The sequence below is a fragment of the Babylonia areolata genome, chromosome 5, assembly GCF_041734735.1.
Source record: "Babylonia areolata isolate BAREFJ2019XMU chromosome 5, ASM4173473v1, whole genome shotgun sequence".
Classification (NCBI taxonomy): domain Eukaryota; kingdom Metazoa; phylum Mollusca; class Gastropoda; order Neogastropoda; family Buccinidae; genus Babylonia; species Babylonia areolata.
In genome coordinates this window covers 41,355,638-41,376,923 of record NC_134880.1, presented here as the reverse complement: position 1 = coordinate 41,376,923, position 21,286 = coordinate 41,355,638, and the positions used below count along the sequence as shown (strand labels likewise).

The window sequence follows — 21,286 nt, the reverse complement described above, 5'->3', positions numbered from 1 at the left end:
TCTTATATAATGAAAATGTTAAAGAAGAGTGTTAAAAAAAAACAACAACAGCAAGCAGTTTCATCAAAGCACCCATATATCATCTGCCCATACGTGTAGTTTTTGCCATGGAGAAGACCATATACATGGCCTATCACGCACAAACACACACATGGAGACCCTGCCCCCCACCCCATTTTTTTCGTATCCAATAACACTCTTAGTGACAAGATGTAAAGCTGAAGAAGAACAACAATATACAGACTGTAAAGACTGTATCTGTAACCAATCTGTGACACACACACACACACACACACATACATGCACATACACACACACACACACACATGCACACATGTACACATATACCAATGGACTGTATGAGCAATTATTCACTGAAACATACTCCTACACATGTACACACAAACAAACAGAGAGACACACTCACACACATACACACACCCCCACCTCCCCCCCCCCCACACACACACTCATGTACAGTCACAATCATGTACTTTGAGACGGGCAAAAAACACAACAGACAAGGCGACACGGACATGAACACATCACTGAAGCATCACGCACAAACACCAGAACTGTCACCACACCTTTGACTTGAAGATGACCCACATCAGAGAAATCTGACAGCTTGAGAAAACTCTGCAACAGATTGATTCAATACCAGTCATTATACTGTCCAAAAAAAACACTTCTTAAGGACCCTGTACAATTTTTTCACATGTTCAGGGGAAAAAAACATATTATGAAGTGACTGATTAAAGAATCACCATCCACTGCAAATGATGCAAAAACGTTTTAATAAGATTGAAAATAGTTCATTCAATCATCTTTTCTTCTCTCGTTTTTTTTTTTTCTTCTTCTATTTCTAACACAGGTACAAAAATTAAAGGTGGCCCATAACTTCTTCAGGACAGTACAGAAAATCATAATCAAACCCAAGCCATCCGTGATAAATCCCAAGCAACATGCAATAGTCTCCATCTGTTTTGCAAAAGAATAGACCAACCCCTAACAGCATGAAATTGGTCTCTTATCTCTTTCGAAAAACAATGGACTGTGATCAATATGATCCCAAACAACATGCAATGATCTCTGTTCTACAAGACAAAGGACCATAATCAAAACGATCCTGAATAACATGTAATGGTCTTTATTTGTTTTACAAAACAATGGACTATGATCAACATGATCCCAAACAACATGTAATGGTCCTTATTTGTTTTACAAAACAACGGACCATGATCAAAATGATCCCAAACAACATGTAATAATCTCTGCAAAATGATCCCAAACAACATGTAATGACCTCTGTTTTGCAAAACAATGGACCATGATCAAAATGATCCCTAATAACATGTAATGGTCTCTGTTTTGCAAAACAATGGACATGATCAGTGTGTGCCTTTCCAAGAAGAGCAACCTGAACATTTACCACAGAGAAATCTATTGTGATGAGAAGCCAGTATCATACAATACAGTACAGTACAGTACACTACAATACCAATACAATACAATACAGGTACCAGTAAAAAGATGGGCTGGAATAATGTTGGTTGGTGTTCCTTTTTTTTTCTTCTCCTTCTGCATTTTGTGGGCTGCAACTCCAACATTCACTTTGTGTGTGTGAGTGGACTTTTACATCCATGACAATCAATACAACACAATAAAACACAAGACAACGTGTACCCCCCCCCCCCCCCAACCCCCTCCCAATCTGGTCCCCATCTCCTCACATATTTCTTCTGCAGCTGGCCCTGTTGGCGGGAGTCTGGGGTGAAGTTGCAGAGATCGGACAGGGCGTCGGTGGTGCAGGTGCCGCTGATGGTCAGCAGCAGCTTCAGCAGTCCGGCGCCGTCCTCCAGCTCCACATCCATGTGGTGCGTCTTCTCCGACTCCAGGTTGGACAGGTCAATCGTCGCCCTGCCAACATAAAAGGTGAAAGGTTAAAGGTCCCTCAAGGTGAAAGGTTAAAGGGCCCCCACCAGGTCAACTGTCACCCTGACCACAAAAAGGTGAAAGGTCAAAGATCCTACATAAGGGTGAAAGTTTAAGGTATCCTCCAGGCCAATCATCACCCTGCCCACATAAAAGGTGAAAGGTTAAAGGTCCACCCCCCAGCCCCCAAGGTCAATCATCACCCTGTCCACATAAAGGTGAAAGGTTAAAGGTCCCCAAAAGTGAAAAGTTAAAAGTCCCCTCGGTCAATCATCACCCTGTCCACATAAAGGTGAAAGGTTAAAGGTCCCAAAAAGTGAAAGGTTAAAGGTCCCCCAGGTCAATCGTTGCTCTGCCAACATAAAGGTGAAAGAATAAAGGTCCCCCCTGTCCTCCCCAGTCAATCGTCGCCCTGCCCACATAAAGGTGAAAGGTCCTCTTCAGATCAATTGCTGCCCTGCCAACATGGAGGTGAAAGGTCAAAGGGCCCTGCCCCCCCCGCCCCCTGGGTCAATTGTTGCCCTACCCACAGAAAGGTTAAAAGGTGAAAGGTTAAAAGTCCTCCCCAGGTCAATCATCGCCTCACCCACATAAAGGTGAAAGGTTAAAGGTCAACCACTCCGCCCAGGTGAACTGTCACCCTGCCCACATAAAGGTGAAAGGTGAAAGGTCCCCACCTCCCGACCCCCCCAGGTAATCGTTGCTCTGCCCCACATAAAGGAGAAAGGTTAAAGGTCCCCCCAGGTCAATTGTCACCCTGCCCACATAAAGGTCAAAGGTTAAAGGTCCCTCAACAGGTCAACTGTCGGCCTACCCACATAAAGGTGAAAGGTTGAAGGTCCCCCCACAGGTCAATAATCAGCCTACCTACATAAAGGTGAAAGGCTAAAGGCTCCCACCCAGGTCAATCGTCACCATGCCTACATAAAGGTGAAAGGTTAAAGGTCCCCCAATGTCAACTGTCACCCTGTAAAACATTAAAGGTGCCCCCAGATCGATCATCTATCACCCTGATGGCATAGAGGTTAAAGGTTAAAAAAAAAGAAGAAAAAAGTCCCTTCAGGTTGATCATCGCCCTGCCCACATTTAGGTTATAAAGGTTAAAGGTCCCATCTCTGGCACCAGGTTGGTCAGGTCGATCATCACCCTGCCAGCATAGAGGTTAAAGGTTAAAGGTCTGTAGCCGGAACGGTGTGTCAGTCACCAGCTTCCAGTCTGGCCTTAGCAGATGGTTGGTTGGCTGGCCGGGTTATTTAGGTTGAAGGTATTATAGCGTTTTTACAGCCATACAGGCAGTGAATCATACAGCAATGTGGGATGGATCGGTTTGTATGACAGTATAATCTGTCCTCCCACCTGCCCATGAAGTCATCCCTGCCCCTGGCGTCATAGTCAAAGACGGTGATCTCCAGCTGGGTCGCTTGATCGTCGAAGATCCGCAGGTCAAACTGCTCCAGCCAGCGGGGGTTCAGTGTCTTGTTCTTGTGCTGTGTTGAAAAAAAAAAAAAAAAAAGATCAAAGGTCTAATAGCCTTCAACAGCCAATCAACGTCAACCACAAAATCTGTGTGCACGCCTTTTCCATTCTTAGGTTAACATTAATGTATTTCTCGATGTTAGAATTAGTGAAAGGTCCCAATGTCTGTTCTGGCCATCGGGGCAGTCGGTTCATGTCTGTTCTGGCCATCAGGGCAGTCAGTTCATGTCCAATGTCTGTTCTGACCATCAGGGCAGTCGGTTCATGTCTGTTCTGGCCATCGGGGCAGTCGGTTCATGTCCAATGTCTGTTCTGGACATCAGGGCAGTCGGTTCATGTCTGTTCTGACCATCAGAGCAGTCGGTTCATGTCCAATGTCTGTTCTGGCCATCGGGGCAGTCGGTTCATGTCCAATGTCTGTTCTGACCATCAGGGCAGTCAGTTCATGTCTGTTCTGACCATCAGGGCAGTCGGTTCATGTCCAATGTCTGTTCTGACCATCAGAGCAGTCGGTTCATGTCCAATGTCTGTTCTGACCATCAGGGCAGTCGGTTCATGTCCAATGTCTGTTCTGACCATCAGAGCAGTCGGTTCATGTCCAATGTCTGTTCTGACCATCAGGGCAGTCGGTTCATGTCCAATGTCTGTTCTGGCCATCAGAGCAGTCAGTTCATGTCCAATGTCTGTTCTGGCCATCAGAACAGTCGTTTCATGTCCAATGTCTGTTCTGACCATCAGGGCAGTCAGTTCATGTCCAATGTCTGTTCTGGCCACCAGAGCAGTCGGTTCATGTCCAATGTCTGTTCTGGACATCAGGGCAGTCGGTTCATGTCTGTTCTGACCATCAGGGCAGTCGGTTCATGTCCAATGTCTGTTCTGGCCATCAGGGCAGTCGTTTCATGTCCAATGTCTGTTCTGACCATCAGGGCAGTCGGTTCATGTCTGTTCTGACCATCAGGGCAGTCGGTTCATGTCCAATGTCTGTTCTGGCCATCAGGGCAGTCGGTTCATGTCCAATGTCTGTTCTGACCATCAGGGCAGTCGGTTCATGTCTGTTCTGACCATCAGAACAGTCGGTTCATGTCCAATGTCTGTTCTGACCATCAGGGCAGTCGGTTCATGTCCAATGTCTGTTCTGACCATCAGGGCAGTCGGTTCATGTCCAATGTCTGTTCTGACCATCAGAGCAGTCGGTTCATGTCCAATGTCTGTTCTGACCATCAGAGCAGTCGGTTCATGTCCAATGTCTGTTCTGACCATCAGAGCAATCGGTTCATGTCCAATGTCTGTTCTGGCCATTGGGGCAGTCGGTTCATGTCTGTTCTGACCATCAGGGCAGTTGGTTCATGTCCAATGTCTGTTCTGGCCATCAGGGCAGTCGGTTCATGTCCAATGTCTGTCCTGGCCATCAGGGCAGTCGGTTCATGTCTGTTCTGGCCATCAGGGCAGTCGGTTCATGTCCAATGTCTGTTCTGGCCATTGGGGCAGTCGGTTCATGTCTGTTCTGGCCATCAGGGCAGTCGGTTCATGTCCAATGTCTGTTCTGGCCATCAGGGCAGTCGGTTCATGTCCAATGTCTGTCCTGGCCATCAGGGCAGTCGGTTCATGTCCAATGTCTGTTCTGGCCATTGGGGCAGTCGGTTCATGTCCAATGTCTGTTCTGACCATCAGGGCAGTCGGTTCATGTCCAATGTTTAGGGCTGTTCATAGGCAGGTGGGACCCAATTCTCTCCTTCCACAGCTTTTGATCTGACCCAGCTGCAGTCAGGTAGCCACTGACACCTGGGTGGAGCGAGGAAAACTGGAGTAAAGTGCCTTCCCCAAGGGCACAGCTGGAAATGAGGCCTGGAACCTTGATCACTGGTGAACACTGGATGCATGTTGTGTACACAACACACACACGCACACACATACTCTTACACACAAGCACATGAACAATCACTCTCTCTCTTGAACACACCAAGCACGCACTCCTCCCTCCCTCCACACACACACATACACACCCAACTTGTCGCCCCTTTCTTCACCCCCCCCCCCCCCCGCGGAACACCCTCCCCCCACCCCACCCCCCACAATGCCCCCGTCCGCCCACTTGCCTGCCTCCTCCTACCCCCCCCCCCCCCACACACACACACCTTGCTGCGATACTTCTCGTTGGCCAGGCGGAACTTGACGTACGGGTCACTCCGGCCGTTGTCGTCCATGGACACCAGGTCCTGCCCCTCCACCAGCACGATGGTCACCACGCCAGACCACGTCTGCATCTTCAGCTTCCGGCTGCTGTTCTCCGAAATGCGTGAGCTGCCACGGTTCATGAACTGCAGAACACGGTGTGCACAAAAAATGCACTGATTATTGAAAGTTAAGGCACGAGGCGCTTGTGGGGAAATGGAACGTGGTATACATACAGAATGCAGACGCTTCTGTTGTGGGAACGTGGTGTACGCAGACAATGATGATACTTGTGGGAACGTGGTACACATAAAGAATAAAGACACTTGTGGGAATGTGTCATACATAAACAATAATAACACTTGTGGGAATGTGTTATACATAAAGAATAATGACACTTTTGGGAACATGGTATACACAGACAATAACGACACTTGTGACAATGTGGTGTACATAAAAGATAAGACTCTTGGGGAACGTGGAACACATATAAATAAAGACACTTGGGAATGTGGTATACAGAAAGACACTACGAAATGTGGTATACATAGAAATAAAGGCACTTGCGAACATGGTAAACATCAAAATAAAGACATCTGGTAACATGGTATTCACAGAAATAAAGACACTTCGGAGGAACACACAAAAATAAGACACTTGTGAAATGTGGCATGCATAAACAATACAGACGCTTGGGGAATGTGGCACACATAAAAATAAGACACTTGTGCAATGCGGTTTCCATGAAAATACAGACACCTGGGGATTGTGGTTATGTACAGTAATAAAACAACTGGGAACATGGTATACGTCAAAATAAAGACATCTGGAAACATGATATACATAAAAAGACATTTGGGGGTATACATGAAAATGAAGACACTCATATATATATATATATATATATATATATATATATATATATATATATATATATGTAGACACTTGTGGGGTATTAATAATAATAATAATAATAATGATGGTATTTATATAGCGCTGAATCTTGTGCAGAGACAAATCTAAGCGCTTTCATACCAGTCATTCACACGCATGCATGACACTAAAACTGCAGAAACTGAAGACATGGAAGAGGCAGGGAAGGGAGGCTATTTTGGGAAGAGGTGGGTTTTAAGGCCAGATTTGAAAGAGCTCAGTGCGGTGACCTGACAAATCGAATGAGGAAGTTCATTCCAAATGCAAGGTCCGGAGACAGAGAAAGAACAGTATCCAACAGTGGAGTGGATATTCATAAAAATAAAGACACTTGGGAATGTGGTATACTTTATTAAAAAAAAAAAAAAAAAAAAAAATTTTTAGACACTTGGGAAACGTGGTATACTTTGAAAAAAAAAAGAGATAAAAAAAGGGGGGAATGTGGTTGCCGTTTCTCTCAGCATTAAACTAATATTCCCCATTTTAGTCCTTCCTCGCTACCTGCACTGTTTTAAATCCCGAGATGGACACCGCAGTCAGCTAGGCCGCAATGCACTTCATAGAACAGATGGCCGGTTCACTCAGTTCACAACTCAGCACAAAACCGTCACGATTAGCACATCACCATTCTTAAAAAAAAAACCGTTAACGGCACATGACTTGCCAATCTCTGCCTAACACATTTAGAGAGAGAGAGAGAGGGAGAGGGAGAGAGAGAGAGAGCTGTCTTTATATCGGAACTCTCTGCCCATCACACACACACACACACTAGCACAAACAAACAAAACATTAGGGCATTGCTGGTTGCACTACTTTACTGTTTCAGTCACGGTTTCAAGTATGCCTCAAGTCAAAGCAAGCTGTCTGATCCACTTACAGATTATATCTCGATCACATGAAAAAAAACCCAAACAAACCCGACCTTCTCATGGACCCAGTATAACCCCATATTTTGCAGGTCAGACCTAGGAAAACCAGTCTCTCTCTCTCTCCCCCCCCCCCGCCCCCCCTTGTAACTCTTTCTTTTTCTTGCTACACACACACATCATGTAGCAACAAATCTTTGTTGTTGTTTTTTAAAGACAGACACTTACTAGATACTTACTGAAGCAGCATCGTCACGCACGCACACACATACACAAAAAGAGAACCACGAATTACTTCACTCCCATTGACTCCTTGCCCTTCAAGTCTTCTCTTTCACTACCTCTAAGCGTTGTGAAGTGGCCGGTTGTTCACTTCTTCCACATTCTTTTCCAGCATACCCCCCCTCCACCCCCACACCCTCCCACACACACCCCCAGCCTCCATCGCACCTTCTCACAATCTCACCACCAACTGCCCAATCATCTCACACCCGAATGAGGTGGGAGGGGGGGGGGGGTGGGGGTGGGCGGAGTGGGGGGGGGGATATTTCTGGCTCAGTGTATTTGAACTCCGGGCAGTCAAGTTTCTAAAAGCTAGAAAACAACAACAACAAAGCACACACACACACACACACAAAATAAAACAAAATACGAAGTTCTCCTACCTGTCACTTAGCCCAAAAACAGATCCTGTACTGCCACATCAGTTTCAGTAGCTTCTACAAGAAGAAGAAGAAGAAGAAGAAGACGACCAGGAGGAAGAAGACGATGTATAGTTCTGCCACTTACTGCTGCCCCCCCCCCCCCCCCCCCCCCCCCGCCTCCCACCCCTTCCCCCAAACATACTGAATCCTGCACTGGTATGATTCCTCCCTCCCTACTAGCTTTTGATAAGCTATATTCGTCCAGACAGCCGCGATAGACAGAAAGAGATGCGTATGTGCCTCCCCCCCCCCACCCCCCCCGTTACCCTCTGGCCCTGTGGGATGCTGCAGTGTGCAATGCCTTCGCTCCTTCGTTCGTTCGTTCTTTCCATCGAAAGCCCGGGCCCAAAATACTCACTCACCAAGACCCCCCAAGTTCCCTAAGCTGTGGCAGTGTTTGTTTGTCCGAGTGACGTCGGCTACCGGACACGGCAGGATCATGGCCTTTACCTTGCCTTGCCCGCCACAGAGCTGATCTGTGTGTGTGTGTGTGTGTGTGTGTGTGCACGCGGGTTCGCTGAGCGTGGCCAAAAAATTTGCCTTCTACAATTTATCTTTCACTTTATCAGTGTAGGGAGTGTATGAGAGAGAGAGAGAGAGAGAGAGAGAGAGTGAGTTTGTGTGTGTGTGTACATACACGCGCGCGCCAGAGCGCATGAATGTTTGGGTGCATACCGGTTCGAGCAAGCGAGAAAGAGACACTGAAGAGAGAGACAGAGACACAGAGAGAGAGACAGACAGAGAGAGAGAGAGAGAGAGAGAGAGAGAGAGAGAGAGAGCACATATGGAGTGCATTATTTCATTTTTTATTTTCTTCCACGGAATTTTATTTCCCTTCTAATCTTAAATATCCGTTTTACTCCCCTCTAGTGTGCAGATAAATATAACGAGGAGAGCGAGGGAGAATGTACACGCACCGCGAGAGTGATAAAGATACACAGAGAGAGAGACAGAATGGGGAGAGGGGGAGAGAGCGGTGAGAGAAAGAGAGAGGGGGAGAGAAAGAGAGAGGGGGATAGAAAGAGAGAGGTGGAGAGAAAGAGAGAGGGGGAGAGAAAGAGAGAGGGGGAGAGGGAGAGAAACAGGGGGGATAGAGAGGGAGAGGGAGTGGGGCAAAGAGAGAGAGAGAGAGAGAGAGAGAGAGAGAGAGAGAGAACACTGAACACTGAAATGTTTAATGTCATTAGCACAACAGCTCCAGTGACATTGGGGTGCAGTCTGAGAGAGAGAGATTGAGAGAGAGAGAGAGAGAGAGAGAGAGAGAGAGAGAGAGAGAGAACACTGAAAGGTTTAATGTCATTAGCAAAACAGCTCTAGTGACATGGGGGTGCAGTCTGATACAGAGAGAGAGAGAGAGAGAGAGAGAGAGAGAGAGAGAGAGAGAGAGAGAGAATAAGGTGGTTTCTTGTTTGGCTATATGTCCTTTCGTAAAGGAACATGTGGAATGGAGATATATTGATCAAACTGAGCTAAACAGAATTTCTCAAAATCTTTTACTATTATTTCTTAATACAAAGCAGAACAATTTCGTGACGTGGCTACTGTGTCACGGTAACTGGATTTACATTTACACTAATTCTGAACATGGAAGAGTGCTTCTCTAGGTCAATATCACAAACACTCAAAAGAACAGATTGCACAGATATCGATACTGAAAAAGAAACACTTTCAAGTGCCGTCGATAAAGACCGGCCAAAGTTATTACAGGAGTTCAAGACAAAGATTTCACACGCGGATCTGGGCACTTTTTTTTTATTTTAAATTCTTTATCTTTCATAATTCGGCTGCTATATCAACTTTAAAACGATCAACGAGTTCGTTCATTTTCTGTGATAAGCTTTCGAAACACTGTGCCAAACTAACTGTATATTTTGTAACTGAATCATGAAAATGTCTTTGCAAAGTGTCACAGAGGTCAGAGTCATCCCCCCCCCCCCCGAGTTGTCTTACTTCAACGTCCATCGTGCTTTACTGTTACGAAACCACTTTCATTCTTCAGACTGTCAGAAAATAAAATAGTGTAGTATCTAAAGAAACATATTTTCTTTTTCCCTTAGTAAACCCCCCCCACTTTATTTAGACTTTGGTTTGGATATGTCTGGTTGCAACAAAGCGTTGGTTGTGAGCAAACTTTTTTTGTCATTATTTAAGCAAAGAATGAAAGGTATACTTATGCAAGAGTGGGACGAGTCAGTAATGTCTAAAGATATATATATCATAACTACAGACTGTTTAAAACTGGTTTTCAGTGTGAGCAATATTTTGACCTTGTGGATAAAAAGTGTTTTAGGGACTGTTTGGCAAAATTACGGCTTGGTTTGCTCCCAAAAAACGGATAATTTTTTTTAAAGAGAACGTTCAAATGTAATTCAAATTACGCATGTAAACGTTGTAATGTGATGGTTCGGTTTACAGCATTTATAAACTCTGCGTTTATATATTTAATGCCCTGAAGATACGACAGGAATTTTATGACAACAATGATGAAAGTTAGAATTAATTTACTATGCATAAGAAGCGCTTTTGTTCTACAGGTTTAAGTTAGTATGTATTTTACATTTTGTTGTCGCTGCGTGATCACCCATATTGTGTACTTTTGATCTCTTTCTAGGGGCCGGAGGCCTGGAGATTAAAGTTTTTGTTCTAGTTCTACTCCTGTGCCAGTCTACTGTCTGTACCACTGTCACCGATGTTAGCTTTGTTGATCACTGTCATAGAACACAGGGGGGGGAGTGGGGGCGACAGGAGGGAGCGGGGAAGGGTGTGTGTGTGTGTGTGTGTGTGCGGGGGCTGTTGCCTCGTTCTATGTGTCAGGCTGACGACAGACAGACGTTTTCAGCGGCGACTGTTTCACGTGCAACGACAGGTATAATTATATGAATGACGGGGTAGGCCTCCACAGCGAGGAGAAGTGGCGACTGTGTTGTGCAGACTGGACCACCAGGCAAGAGACACAGTCTCCCATGTCATGAAATAAACCTGCTGGTGGTGTGGCCGGGGACAAACGAACGAAAAGGTGGGAGAGACGGGGAGAGAGTGGGAGAAAGAGAGGGAAGACAAGACAAGACAAGACAAAATCTTTATTATCGAAGGTAATAGATCAGCAAGTAACATGCTTTTTTTTTTTTTACATCCAGCCCTCGCCCTAAAGAGGGAATAAAGCTAAAGAAACGAAAATGAGCAAAAAAAAAAAAAAAAAAAAAAAAAAAAAAAAAAAAAGAGAAAAAAAATCAAAACACAATCAAAATTGTGTGTGTGTGTGAGATAGAGAGAGAGAGAGAGGGAGGAGGGGGGCAGAGAGAGACGGAGGGAGAGGGCTAGAGAGAGAGAGAGGGGGGCAGTAGAGAAAAAGGGAAAGGGAAAGAGAGAGAGGGAGAGGGAAAGAGCGAGAGAGGGAGGGGGGGATGGTGGGGGGCGGCGGGAAGGGAGAGACAAGGAGAGAAGGGAGAAAGAAAGATACAGACAAATATAGAGAGCAAGAGCTACAGAAAGAGAATGAAAGAGAGATGAGGGAGAGACATACGACACACACACACACACACACACACATACACACACACACACACACACACACAGGGCGAGAGTTCAGTTCCAAAGTTTCAACTGCATTTCGACCAAACTCTCCACTGATTATTGCCTTCAGAAGTAAGAGAGAGAGAGAGAGAGAGAGAGAGAGAGAGAGAGAGAGAGGGTGTGTGTGAGTGTGTGTGTAAGTTAACATGGTTTTGTTCTTGCGTAATCATTTTCACGCACAGACATACACATATGCAACCACTTACACAAGCACACACACACACACACACACAGAGGGAGGTGGATAAGGAAAAAAAAAAGAAGAATGAGATCAAATGAAAGAAAAAAAAAAGAACAAAATCATCTGGTTTTCAAAACGGGAAAGGAACCCCCCCCCCCCCCCCCCCCCCCCGTAAATTTAATAACATTTGAAAAAAACCCCACACAACCATCCATCAAAGAAGAGGAAATTACATCCACATGAAATGACATACTGCCAATATTTAATAAAAAGAATCAAACTATATATCACGACTAAACAGGCTGAACAAAAACAGTATACCGCGAGAAAATGGTAATGTCCACAAAAAAAAGAGAGAAGAAAATAATGTTCGATGATAATTATATGGGCACAATCGAGAAAAAACAACAACAAAAAAACCACAAAAAAACAACATCAACCCCCCCCCCCCCCCAAGAAAAACAAAAAAACCCAAAAAACAAAAAAACCCAAAAAACAAAACAAAAAAACGTGGGGTAGGTGAGGGGTGGGGTGGGGGTGTGGGGGAGAGAGAGACCACGTGAAATGTTTCTGTTAACTGTTAAGTGAAAAATCTTTAGTCAGCAGTGAAAGAGCAGAAGAAGAAGAAAAAGTACAAGCAGCAGCAGCAGCAGAAGAAGAAGAAGGGGAAGGAAGAGGAGGAGCAAGAGGAGCAGGAGGAGGAGAAAGAGGAGAAATCAAATAATGTTGCTGTGGCCCAGCCGACCAGAAAGAGGCCGTTTCAGGGTTAGGAGAAAAAAGATAGGAAGGAGAAGAAGAAGGAGAAGGTTAGGCACTGGACCTGATTTTTGGAACTGAAACACTGTTGCTGTTGTTTTTTTTTTTTCCCAACAATCTGTCCCATTGTTTCTACTTTTTAAAAATTTATAGGAACCACATATTTTGATATAATCCACGATTACCCTCATACCCACCCCACCCCCAACACCCAAAATACTAATGCACAGACTCTGTATGATTTCCGACCGAAGGTCTCGACCTCTGCTTTGTGTGAATGGACAGTATGGAAGCACACACACACACACACACACACACACAGAGCAAACAGTTGTGTATAAGCAGGCTTTGGGACCTTTTAACACACACACACACACACACACACACACACACACACATAGCAAACAGCTGTGTATAAGCAGGCTTTGGGACCTTTTAACACACACACACACACACACACACACACACACACACACACACACACACACAGAGATAGCAAACAGTTGTGTATAAGCAGGCTTTGGGACCTTTTAACACACACACACACACACACACACATACGCACACACACACTACTTGTGGCAGGGCAGCCGGAGGTAGGGATCGTGTAGGGGCTTGGGAGGTGACCAGGAAGACGTGTGAGTGGTCAGTGAGATGGATGGTGCACGAGGGAGCCGTCCATTGTGGACACGGACAAGCTAGGTCTGCTGTCAGTGATGGGGTTTGGAGAGAGTGAGGGAGGGATGGATGGATGGAACGGGGAGCTTCCCCGCTGTCAGCTCCTGTCTTCCATGGTTTCAAGTTCTCTCACTCTCTCTCTCCCCTGTGGGTCTCTCTCTCTCTCTCTCACTCACACACCCACACCCACGCCCACACACGCTCACACAAACCACGAGATTTTCTTGGTGTCCTGTCAGACAATGTATTTGTATTGTGACTTTTTCAACTAAACCAGCGTCTAAAGAACACCGAAAACATCTCAATGTACTACAGTAAGTATACTTGCAATTGTGTATGTGTACTGACTTGTATGATTGTAAACACTATGAGTATCCATAGTAAGTATGGTAATACAATGTGATGTGATACAATACGTCATGACAGGTTATACTACAGGAATATATGTATGCATGCATACATATGCATAATATAATATCCGTTTTTTTTCCTTTTGCCTTTTTAATAGTAAAACATGCTTACAATAGTTCAGACAAACCTCGTCCCATTCGAATGACGTATAAATGGAAACAGAAAAAAAAGAAGAAAAAAAAAGAAGAGATGGACTGCCCACTGGCCAGGAAAGCTGAAGCCAACTGGACGCCATACTGAGACTCGTATTTGGCTGTCAGTCTGATGAAAAGTCGTCTGCTAACTGGTGGTAATTTCTGAACTGTTACCGGCCGTGTATCTTCGATGAAATCGTGTTATGCTTGCCCCCACGACATGCCAAATGTGCCTTGATCAATATCAGCCAATGGTTTATTTACCAAAGTTATTACAGGAAAACAGTGCAGTGAAATGTAGCCCAAACTTGCTGTGGAAGAACACACAGGAATGCCAGCTTAACTAATACCACGAGCAAGTGAAAGCTTGCCGTGAAGCATTCATCGTCGCCAGCTGAGCGCTCGGCTACATATATGAGTCACCACTTCGAGCTGTACTGACACGAGTAGCAAAATGGCTGATTGAACACTTCCGCTGGCTTCAGTTTGCAAAGGGGCTCAACGAAGGCATGCGCTGTCCACCTATTTTTAGAGCAATGGATTGGAACCCTCAGAGTGAAAGACTGACGCGCGGCTTTTGGCACTTGGCTGCTGTGCCTGTGATTTGTGACGATGCTATTTTTTTTTTTTTTTTTTAGAGCCGAACGGTGTGTCAGCTCATAGCAATAACCCCCAATGACCAACAATACAGTTCAACAGAACACAACACAATACACTCTCGGTTTCTCAAGGAGGCGTCGTCATTGCGTTCGGACAAATCCATATGAGCTAAACAACATCTGCAAGGAGGATGCCTGACCAGCAGCATAACCCAACGCACTAAGGCCTTGAGTGCATGCATATATTATTTGTTTACCTGCAGGCGTGGGGAAAAAAATGGCCAGAAGACGACACTTTTGTTGCCATGGGTTCCTTTTTTTTTCCAGTGTGCAATGTGCGCCATGCTCACGATACAAAACATACAACACAACTGGGCAAATCAGTGCGTGTCTAACTGGTCTGGGCGTCGGTCGCTTACATCACAGCTAGCGACACTCGGTTGATGCGAGTTTTTGTTAAAACAAAAACAACAACAACAAAACTTGCTTGTAAGAAATGGTCTTTTAACTTTTTTGTGGGATCTGCAGACTGCAGCCCTCTTTCTGTGCAGGTTAAGGTATTGATCACCGCCACACTTGTCTCGGAAGCCCTGACAAGCATAGCGACCGGGTCTTATCAAGTGGACGGGGCGGGATGGGATGGGACTGGACTGCTGTGGGCGAGGTTTAACTAAAACAGTTTGGTGGCTGGCACTCATTGTGTCAGCTAGCCCGAGAGAGTTTGTAGAGAGCTGAGTAAAGTTTTTGTTGTTGTGGTTTTTTTTCCATTCTTTCCAGCTCATCTTTCAAGGAGGGAGGAAATTGACTTGAGACTCAAATCGTCAAGAGAAGAACCTATGTGTGTGGGTCTGCACTTGTGACACAGAACAGAATAGGGAGGACATTCTCTCTCTCTCTCTCTCTCTCTCTCTCTCTCTCTCTGTGTGTGTGTGTGTGTGTGTAACAGGATGAAATCGAAATCCTGATCAAGTTGAGAGAAAGAGAGAGAGAGAGAGAGAGAGAGAGAGACAGACAGACAGACAGACAGACAGCGACAGACGGCGAGGAAACTGGGAGAGAGAGAGAGAGAGAGAGAGAGAGAGACAGAGAGAGAGAGAGAGAGAGAGATTATGAGAGAGAGAGTGTATGTGTATGAGAGAGAGAGAGTGAGAGACAGACAGACAGACAGACAGACAGAGAGATACAGAGTCAAGAGAGAGCGTGCATGCGTTCAGTTTGTGTTTCCCTGTGAACATAATTAACACCAACACTTCGGGGTGCTGCACAAGCAGAATCAAGATTGTTGTGCTGCGTCACATCAATCAAACCAATCTAGATTTTTTTTTTTCAAAATGAGTTTCTAAGTTTTCCAAGAGGAAACAAAAACCTAAGTTCGTTCTCTCTCTCTCTCTCTCTCTCTCTCTCTCTCTTCTTCCCCCCTCTCTCTCTCTGCGTGCGCGCGTTCGCGTGTGAACGTTGAATTTACTTTGTTCTGCTATGCGTATGTTTACATTAATGTTTGGAGTTCTGATAAATAAAGTACTCACAGGAAAGGGATATATGTGTTTGTGCATTGGTTCTGACGGTACAATGCAAAAACACACTTTTGGGGAAATGCACACGCATACGCTGCTGCAATTTGCTGTGCATGGCGAGCATGTTACATCTTTGACAGCTGATCATGGCTATGTTGTCGGGGTTTATGTTGTGTTCAACAATACAGTAGTTCATTTTTGCTTTCATAAAAGCCCCTCGGGTTGTAGCATTATTTATTAAAAAAACAAACAAAAAAAAAACCCAAAAAAAACTCGCGAAATCTTGTTTGCTCGTTTATTTTTATACGGCGACAAAGAACTCATCTCGAGGAAATCGCGAAGCTAATGTTTCCCTCCCTGCCCTCCCTCCCTCACTAATCGCCGTGCACGCGTTTTACCCAACAACGGCGAAAAACCGAAGGGACAAAATATGACAAGAACAGAGGGGCTGCCTGCCCCGCCCTCCCATTCATTCCCTATCCCTCCCCCCCAATCAAATTCTCCCCCCCCCCCAAAAAAAAAAAAAAAAAAAAAAATCCTCGCGCATCCCTCCTCGACCAAATCACGTCCTTTCACCCTAATGAATGCCTCACGTCTTGACGCATCAACATCCATGGGGGAGGGGGGGGGGGGGTGTCAGTGTATCACGATTCAATGTGGAATGGGAGAGGTAAGGTGTGTGTGGGGGGGCGAGCGGTTGTGGGAGGGGCTAGCGGAAGATTTCGAATAGGGATGGCAAAGAGAGAGAGAGGGAGGAAAAGAAAGAGAGAGAGAGAGGAAGAGAAAGAGAGAGAGAGAGAGCGAGAGCGAGTGAATGAATGAATTTTATTTCAGAGGGTTATAGAATAAGCAACAATGTTTGTTTTTTTTACACCCAGAGAGAGAGAGAGAGAGAGAGAGAGAGAGAGAGAGAGAGAGAGAGAGAGAGAGAGAGAGAGAGAGAGAATTAATGAATGAATGAATGGATGAATTTAATTTCAGAGGGTAATAGAATAAGCAACAATATTTTGTTTTTTTACATCCAGAGAGAGAGAGAGAGAGAAAGAAACAGAGACAGAGAGACAGAGAGAGAGGAAGAGAGAGAGAGAGAGAGAGAGAGAGAGAGAGAGAGAGAGAGAGAGAGAGAGAGAGAGAGAGAGAGAAACGAGAGCGAGAGAGAGAATGAATGAATGAATGAATTAATTTTATTTCAGAGGGTAACAGAATAAGCAACAATGTTTTTTATTGTTTTTTTTACATCCAGAGAGAGAGAGCGGGAGAGAGAGAGAGAGAGAGAGAGAGAGGAAGAGAAAGAGCGAGAGAGAAAAAGAGAGAGCAAGAGAGAGAATGAATGAATGATTGAATTTTATTTCAGAGGGTAATAGAATAAGCAACGATTTTTTTTACATCCAGAGAGAGAGAGAGAAAGAGAAATAGAGAGAGAGAGAGAGAGAGAGAGAGAGAGACAGAGACAGAGAGAGGGAGGGGTGATGGAGGAAGAGAGGGATAAAGTGACAAATGCGCTATTAGGTAGCCTCCCTTCAATTATTGAGGATTCGTTGAGGATTCGGATGAGGAGGGGATTTCGAGGCGATCGAGTGCGGTCGTTTCTGTGTCGGTTGATCACACGTACGTGTGTGTGTGTGTGTGTGTGTGTGTGTGTGTGTACCTATGTGTCGTCAGTCGGCTCTACCCAGGTAGGCAGCCTGTGGTGCAAATGTCCCCGTGTATGTAAAGCGCTTAGAGCTTGGTCTCTGACCGAGGATAGGGGCTATATAAGTATCCACATCAATCAATCAATCAATCAATCTGTGTGTGTGAGCGTGCGCGCTCAGACGCCTAGCCCTCTCTGCACACACACACACACACAAACACACAGAGACTTATCACGCCACTAATTGAATACCCTATTTTGCAATCTACTCAATCATGGGCAACGACTACGAATTTGTTCATGAAATGTTGGGGGTATGAAAGAGAGAGACAGAGCAGAGAGACAGAGACAGAGAGACAGAGTAAGTAATCACACACGCTTGTAACCCTACCCCCCATCCCAATCCCCACTCCCTCCCCCACAACTCGCACACATCATTATAAGCGCACAATGTATGTGCACTCACTTAGCCACTTAGCTCACACTTCTCCACAAACTTTTTTTCTCAGTTGTGGAGGCAGCAATGTCACACAACACAGCACAACACACACACACATACACACACAAACACACAGGCAAACACACACACGCACAAACACACACACACACACACACAAACTGACCTGCTCCTTGTCCTCCTGTGTCTTGGGCTGAAGGGTGCAGGACAGGAGGAGGTAACCCATGTAATCGGACTTTCCCCGGTCACTCAGCAACAGCTTCAGGTCATTCTCCCTGCCCACCACAGTGATCGACTCCACATGAAGGAACCAGGAGACCAGGGTAGTAGTAGTAGTAGTAGTAGTAGTAGCAGCAGCAGCAGCATCAGTAGTAGTAGTAGAAGTAGTAGTAGAAGAAGGTAACATCCATTTTTTCGCATCCTAAATTCCTGGAGCTCTATGCACGGTCTGTTTCGTGTGTGTGTGTGTGTGTGTGTGTGTGTGTGTGTGTGTGTGTGTGTGTGTGTGTGTGTGTGTGTGTGTGTGTGTATAGCTATTACAGGAAAACGTGTAATGTCGTTATCAGGTTAGTAAGGGGTTATGACGGTGATTTTTCAACCGATGTACCTACTCAGAGTGGATGACAACTTGAAGGTCAAATGATTGTTATTTATGCTATACTTCATGCCTGTTTAGCAATATACACGAAATATGCCTTGCATTTATAGCTCCAGGAATTTAGGATGCCAAAACTGGATAATACCGAAGAAGTAGTAGTAGTAGTAGTAGTAGTAGTAGTAGTAGTAGTAGTAGTTGTAGTAATAATAATACTAATAATGTATATTTATATGGCGCCCTTTCTCTCTATGAGCTCAGGGCGCCTTTCATCAAAGAAAAAAGTTATAATTTACATGAATCATTCACGACCACTCTTTTCTCAACACCACTCCCTCCTCTCCCGTTCCACTCTCCCTCTCTCATTCGTCATGCATCCAAAGTGAGCTGACATGGATGGTGCTGGAGAAGAAGGAAGATGTGAGTGCTTTTAAATAGGTTAAGTAGGTTAGAGGAGTTCTTTTTATTATTATTATTTATTTATTTATTTATTTATTTTTTTTAGTGAAGAGCGAAATGCAAAGATAGAATCAGATGCACGGATTATTTGACGAGGAAGGTTTTCTAGACATGAGGAGCAGCAAACACTAGCAAACCCCCCCCCAGAAAAAAACAAAAAAAACAAAACAAAAACAAACAAAAAAAAACAACAAAAAACAAACAAACAAACAAACATACAGAAAAACAACAACAAACAAACAAAACCAAACCTTTCTCCATTGAAAAGGTACGCAACCTCAAGTCAGTTCAGCTAGCACACAGGTAAAATAATAAAGTTACACAGGAACAAATCCTGCCACTTCCTACAAAAAAGAAGAAAAGGGAAGTGCCGGACCTGTCCCCATACCCCATCATCTGACACGCCCACACAGCAGCGATGACAGAAGTAATGTGTAAACACAAACTAGCTTTTATTCAAGACTGACCTAGCTGGTTCTGCTACACAGAATATACAGACAGCACAGGACAAATACATACACTGTCTGCTTTTGTTCCGATGTACCCTTTACTTACCTGTGTGCCAACTAAATTAGTGGCATACACAGTCTTTTTCTTTTCTTTTCTTAAAAAAAAAAAAATCACATTTGTGGTCAATAGTTCAATACTTGTTCGTTGCAGTGGGAAGGAACACAATTACGAACATTGAATAACTGAAAGATCACACGGAACTTAACTCTAAGTTAAAGTTTAATCGATAGTTACTATCCTCTGGAAAGGGGGCCCGAATGATTGACTGATAAGATGGATACTTATATAGCGTCTATGCTCGGTCAGACAGAAAGCTCAAAGCGTTTTACAAACACGGAGTCAACTGGTGACAACATGCTGCCTACCTGGGTACAACCGACAGAGAGCTGCCTTCAGGCACTCATCAATTCGTTTCCTGTGTCAGTCAGTCAGGTTCCAGTCACATACATATACGCAAGCACACACACACACACACACACACACACACACACACACAAACACACAGCGCGCGCGTGTATACAACAGAATGGATTTTACAAGGAAACTTTGCAACTTAACATTGACCATCACGTCACTCACCAAGATGTGTAAAGCTGACCTTGATGCCCACTAACTTGCGCACCTTAAGGTTATTTATCTGTTCTCTTACAGAGAATTAGTCTTGTAGTCTTTTCGTCACAGCAGTGGTCAATACTTGTTAATCCTAGCAGTGGTAAGGGAATATTATTCTGATATAACTGGAAGATTTAAACAAGACTTACCTCTAAGCTGAAGTTTTCATCGGAGTTTCTACCCTACAGAAAGGGCGCCCCGAAAGAAGTACGGTGTGAGTGTGCCTACCAGCAGTCAGTCTGTGTCAACCAGTTCGTGTCTTACTTGTCTGGTGATCGGTCGGCTACTTCACAGCAAGCGTCATTCTGTCGATGTCGGTTTTTTTATTTATTTATTTTTTTATTTCTCGTCTTCGAGACATTTGATACCCGCAGTACGATAGAAGCGGTAGTCAGACTGCTGTTCGAGTCTGCAGTCCAAGTCATCACAGATGCTAAACATGACTTTATATGTAAGCCAATAGGAACATTAGAAGTACTCCTCCCCCCCCCCACACACACACCTCCTTCCTAAGCCCATTTCTCTGTTCTCAATAACCCATACCACCGCCCACTACGCTAAGTGATGCGAACTATCAACCAACCATTGGGGAACAATATATCCCTTCGTGTCTCACATTACTCAGCGTGGAAGACACTTTCCAACAAAGTGAAAAGCGCTCCCGCTTCTATCCTCACCTGCTTAGCACCGAACAGACTGGGTGGAAGTAGGGGGTGGGAATGGGGTGGGGTGGTGGTGTTCGCGATTTGCTAATGACGAGGTAAATCAATATCATAATCCACACTTCGGAAAAAAAAAATGATACAGTCTGTAAATCATTCTCAGTCCAGCAGCGATAAACTGAAAATGATATGATAATAATCATAATGATAGTCATACTCAGGTATGCTGCCATTAACAGGTCTCCAGGGATGCCAGACGTCCCTGTCTCGAAACTCCTAAAATACAGCTTGACAAAAGCGAGCCCATTCCTTTATCCCGAAGCGGGCGAGATAGCTGATACTTTGTTAACATTTTCTTTGACATGAAGGGACCCCCCCTCTCTCTCTCTGTATGTTGGCGTGTGTGTGTGTGTGTGTGTGTGTGTG

The 21,286-nt window shown here is 44.8% G+C and overlaps 1 protein-coding gene across 1 annotated transcript in view; it reads right to left on the bottom strand.

Annotated features, from left to right (window-relative positions):
- The window catches only part of LOC143282476 (multiple C2 and transmembrane domain-containing protein 1-like), a 265,420-nt gene that overhangs the window by 32,539 nt on the left and 211,595 nt on the right, over window positions 1-21,286 (bottom strand). Inside the window, exons 4-8 of the mRNA XM_076588129.1 lie at window positions 18,189-18,297; window positions 5,547-5,729; window positions 3,292-3,422; window positions 1,734-1,920; window positions 588-639 (exon numbers count right to left, since the gene is read on the bottom strand). Coding sequence (XP_076444244.1) covers window positions 588-639; window positions 1,734-1,920; window positions 3,292-3,422; window positions 5,547-5,729; window positions 18,189-18,297 — 662 coding nt within the window. The remainder of the gene's footprint in view (window positions 1-587; window positions 640-1,733; window positions 1,921-3,291; window positions 3,423-5,546; window positions 5,730-18,188; window positions 18,298-21,286) is intronic.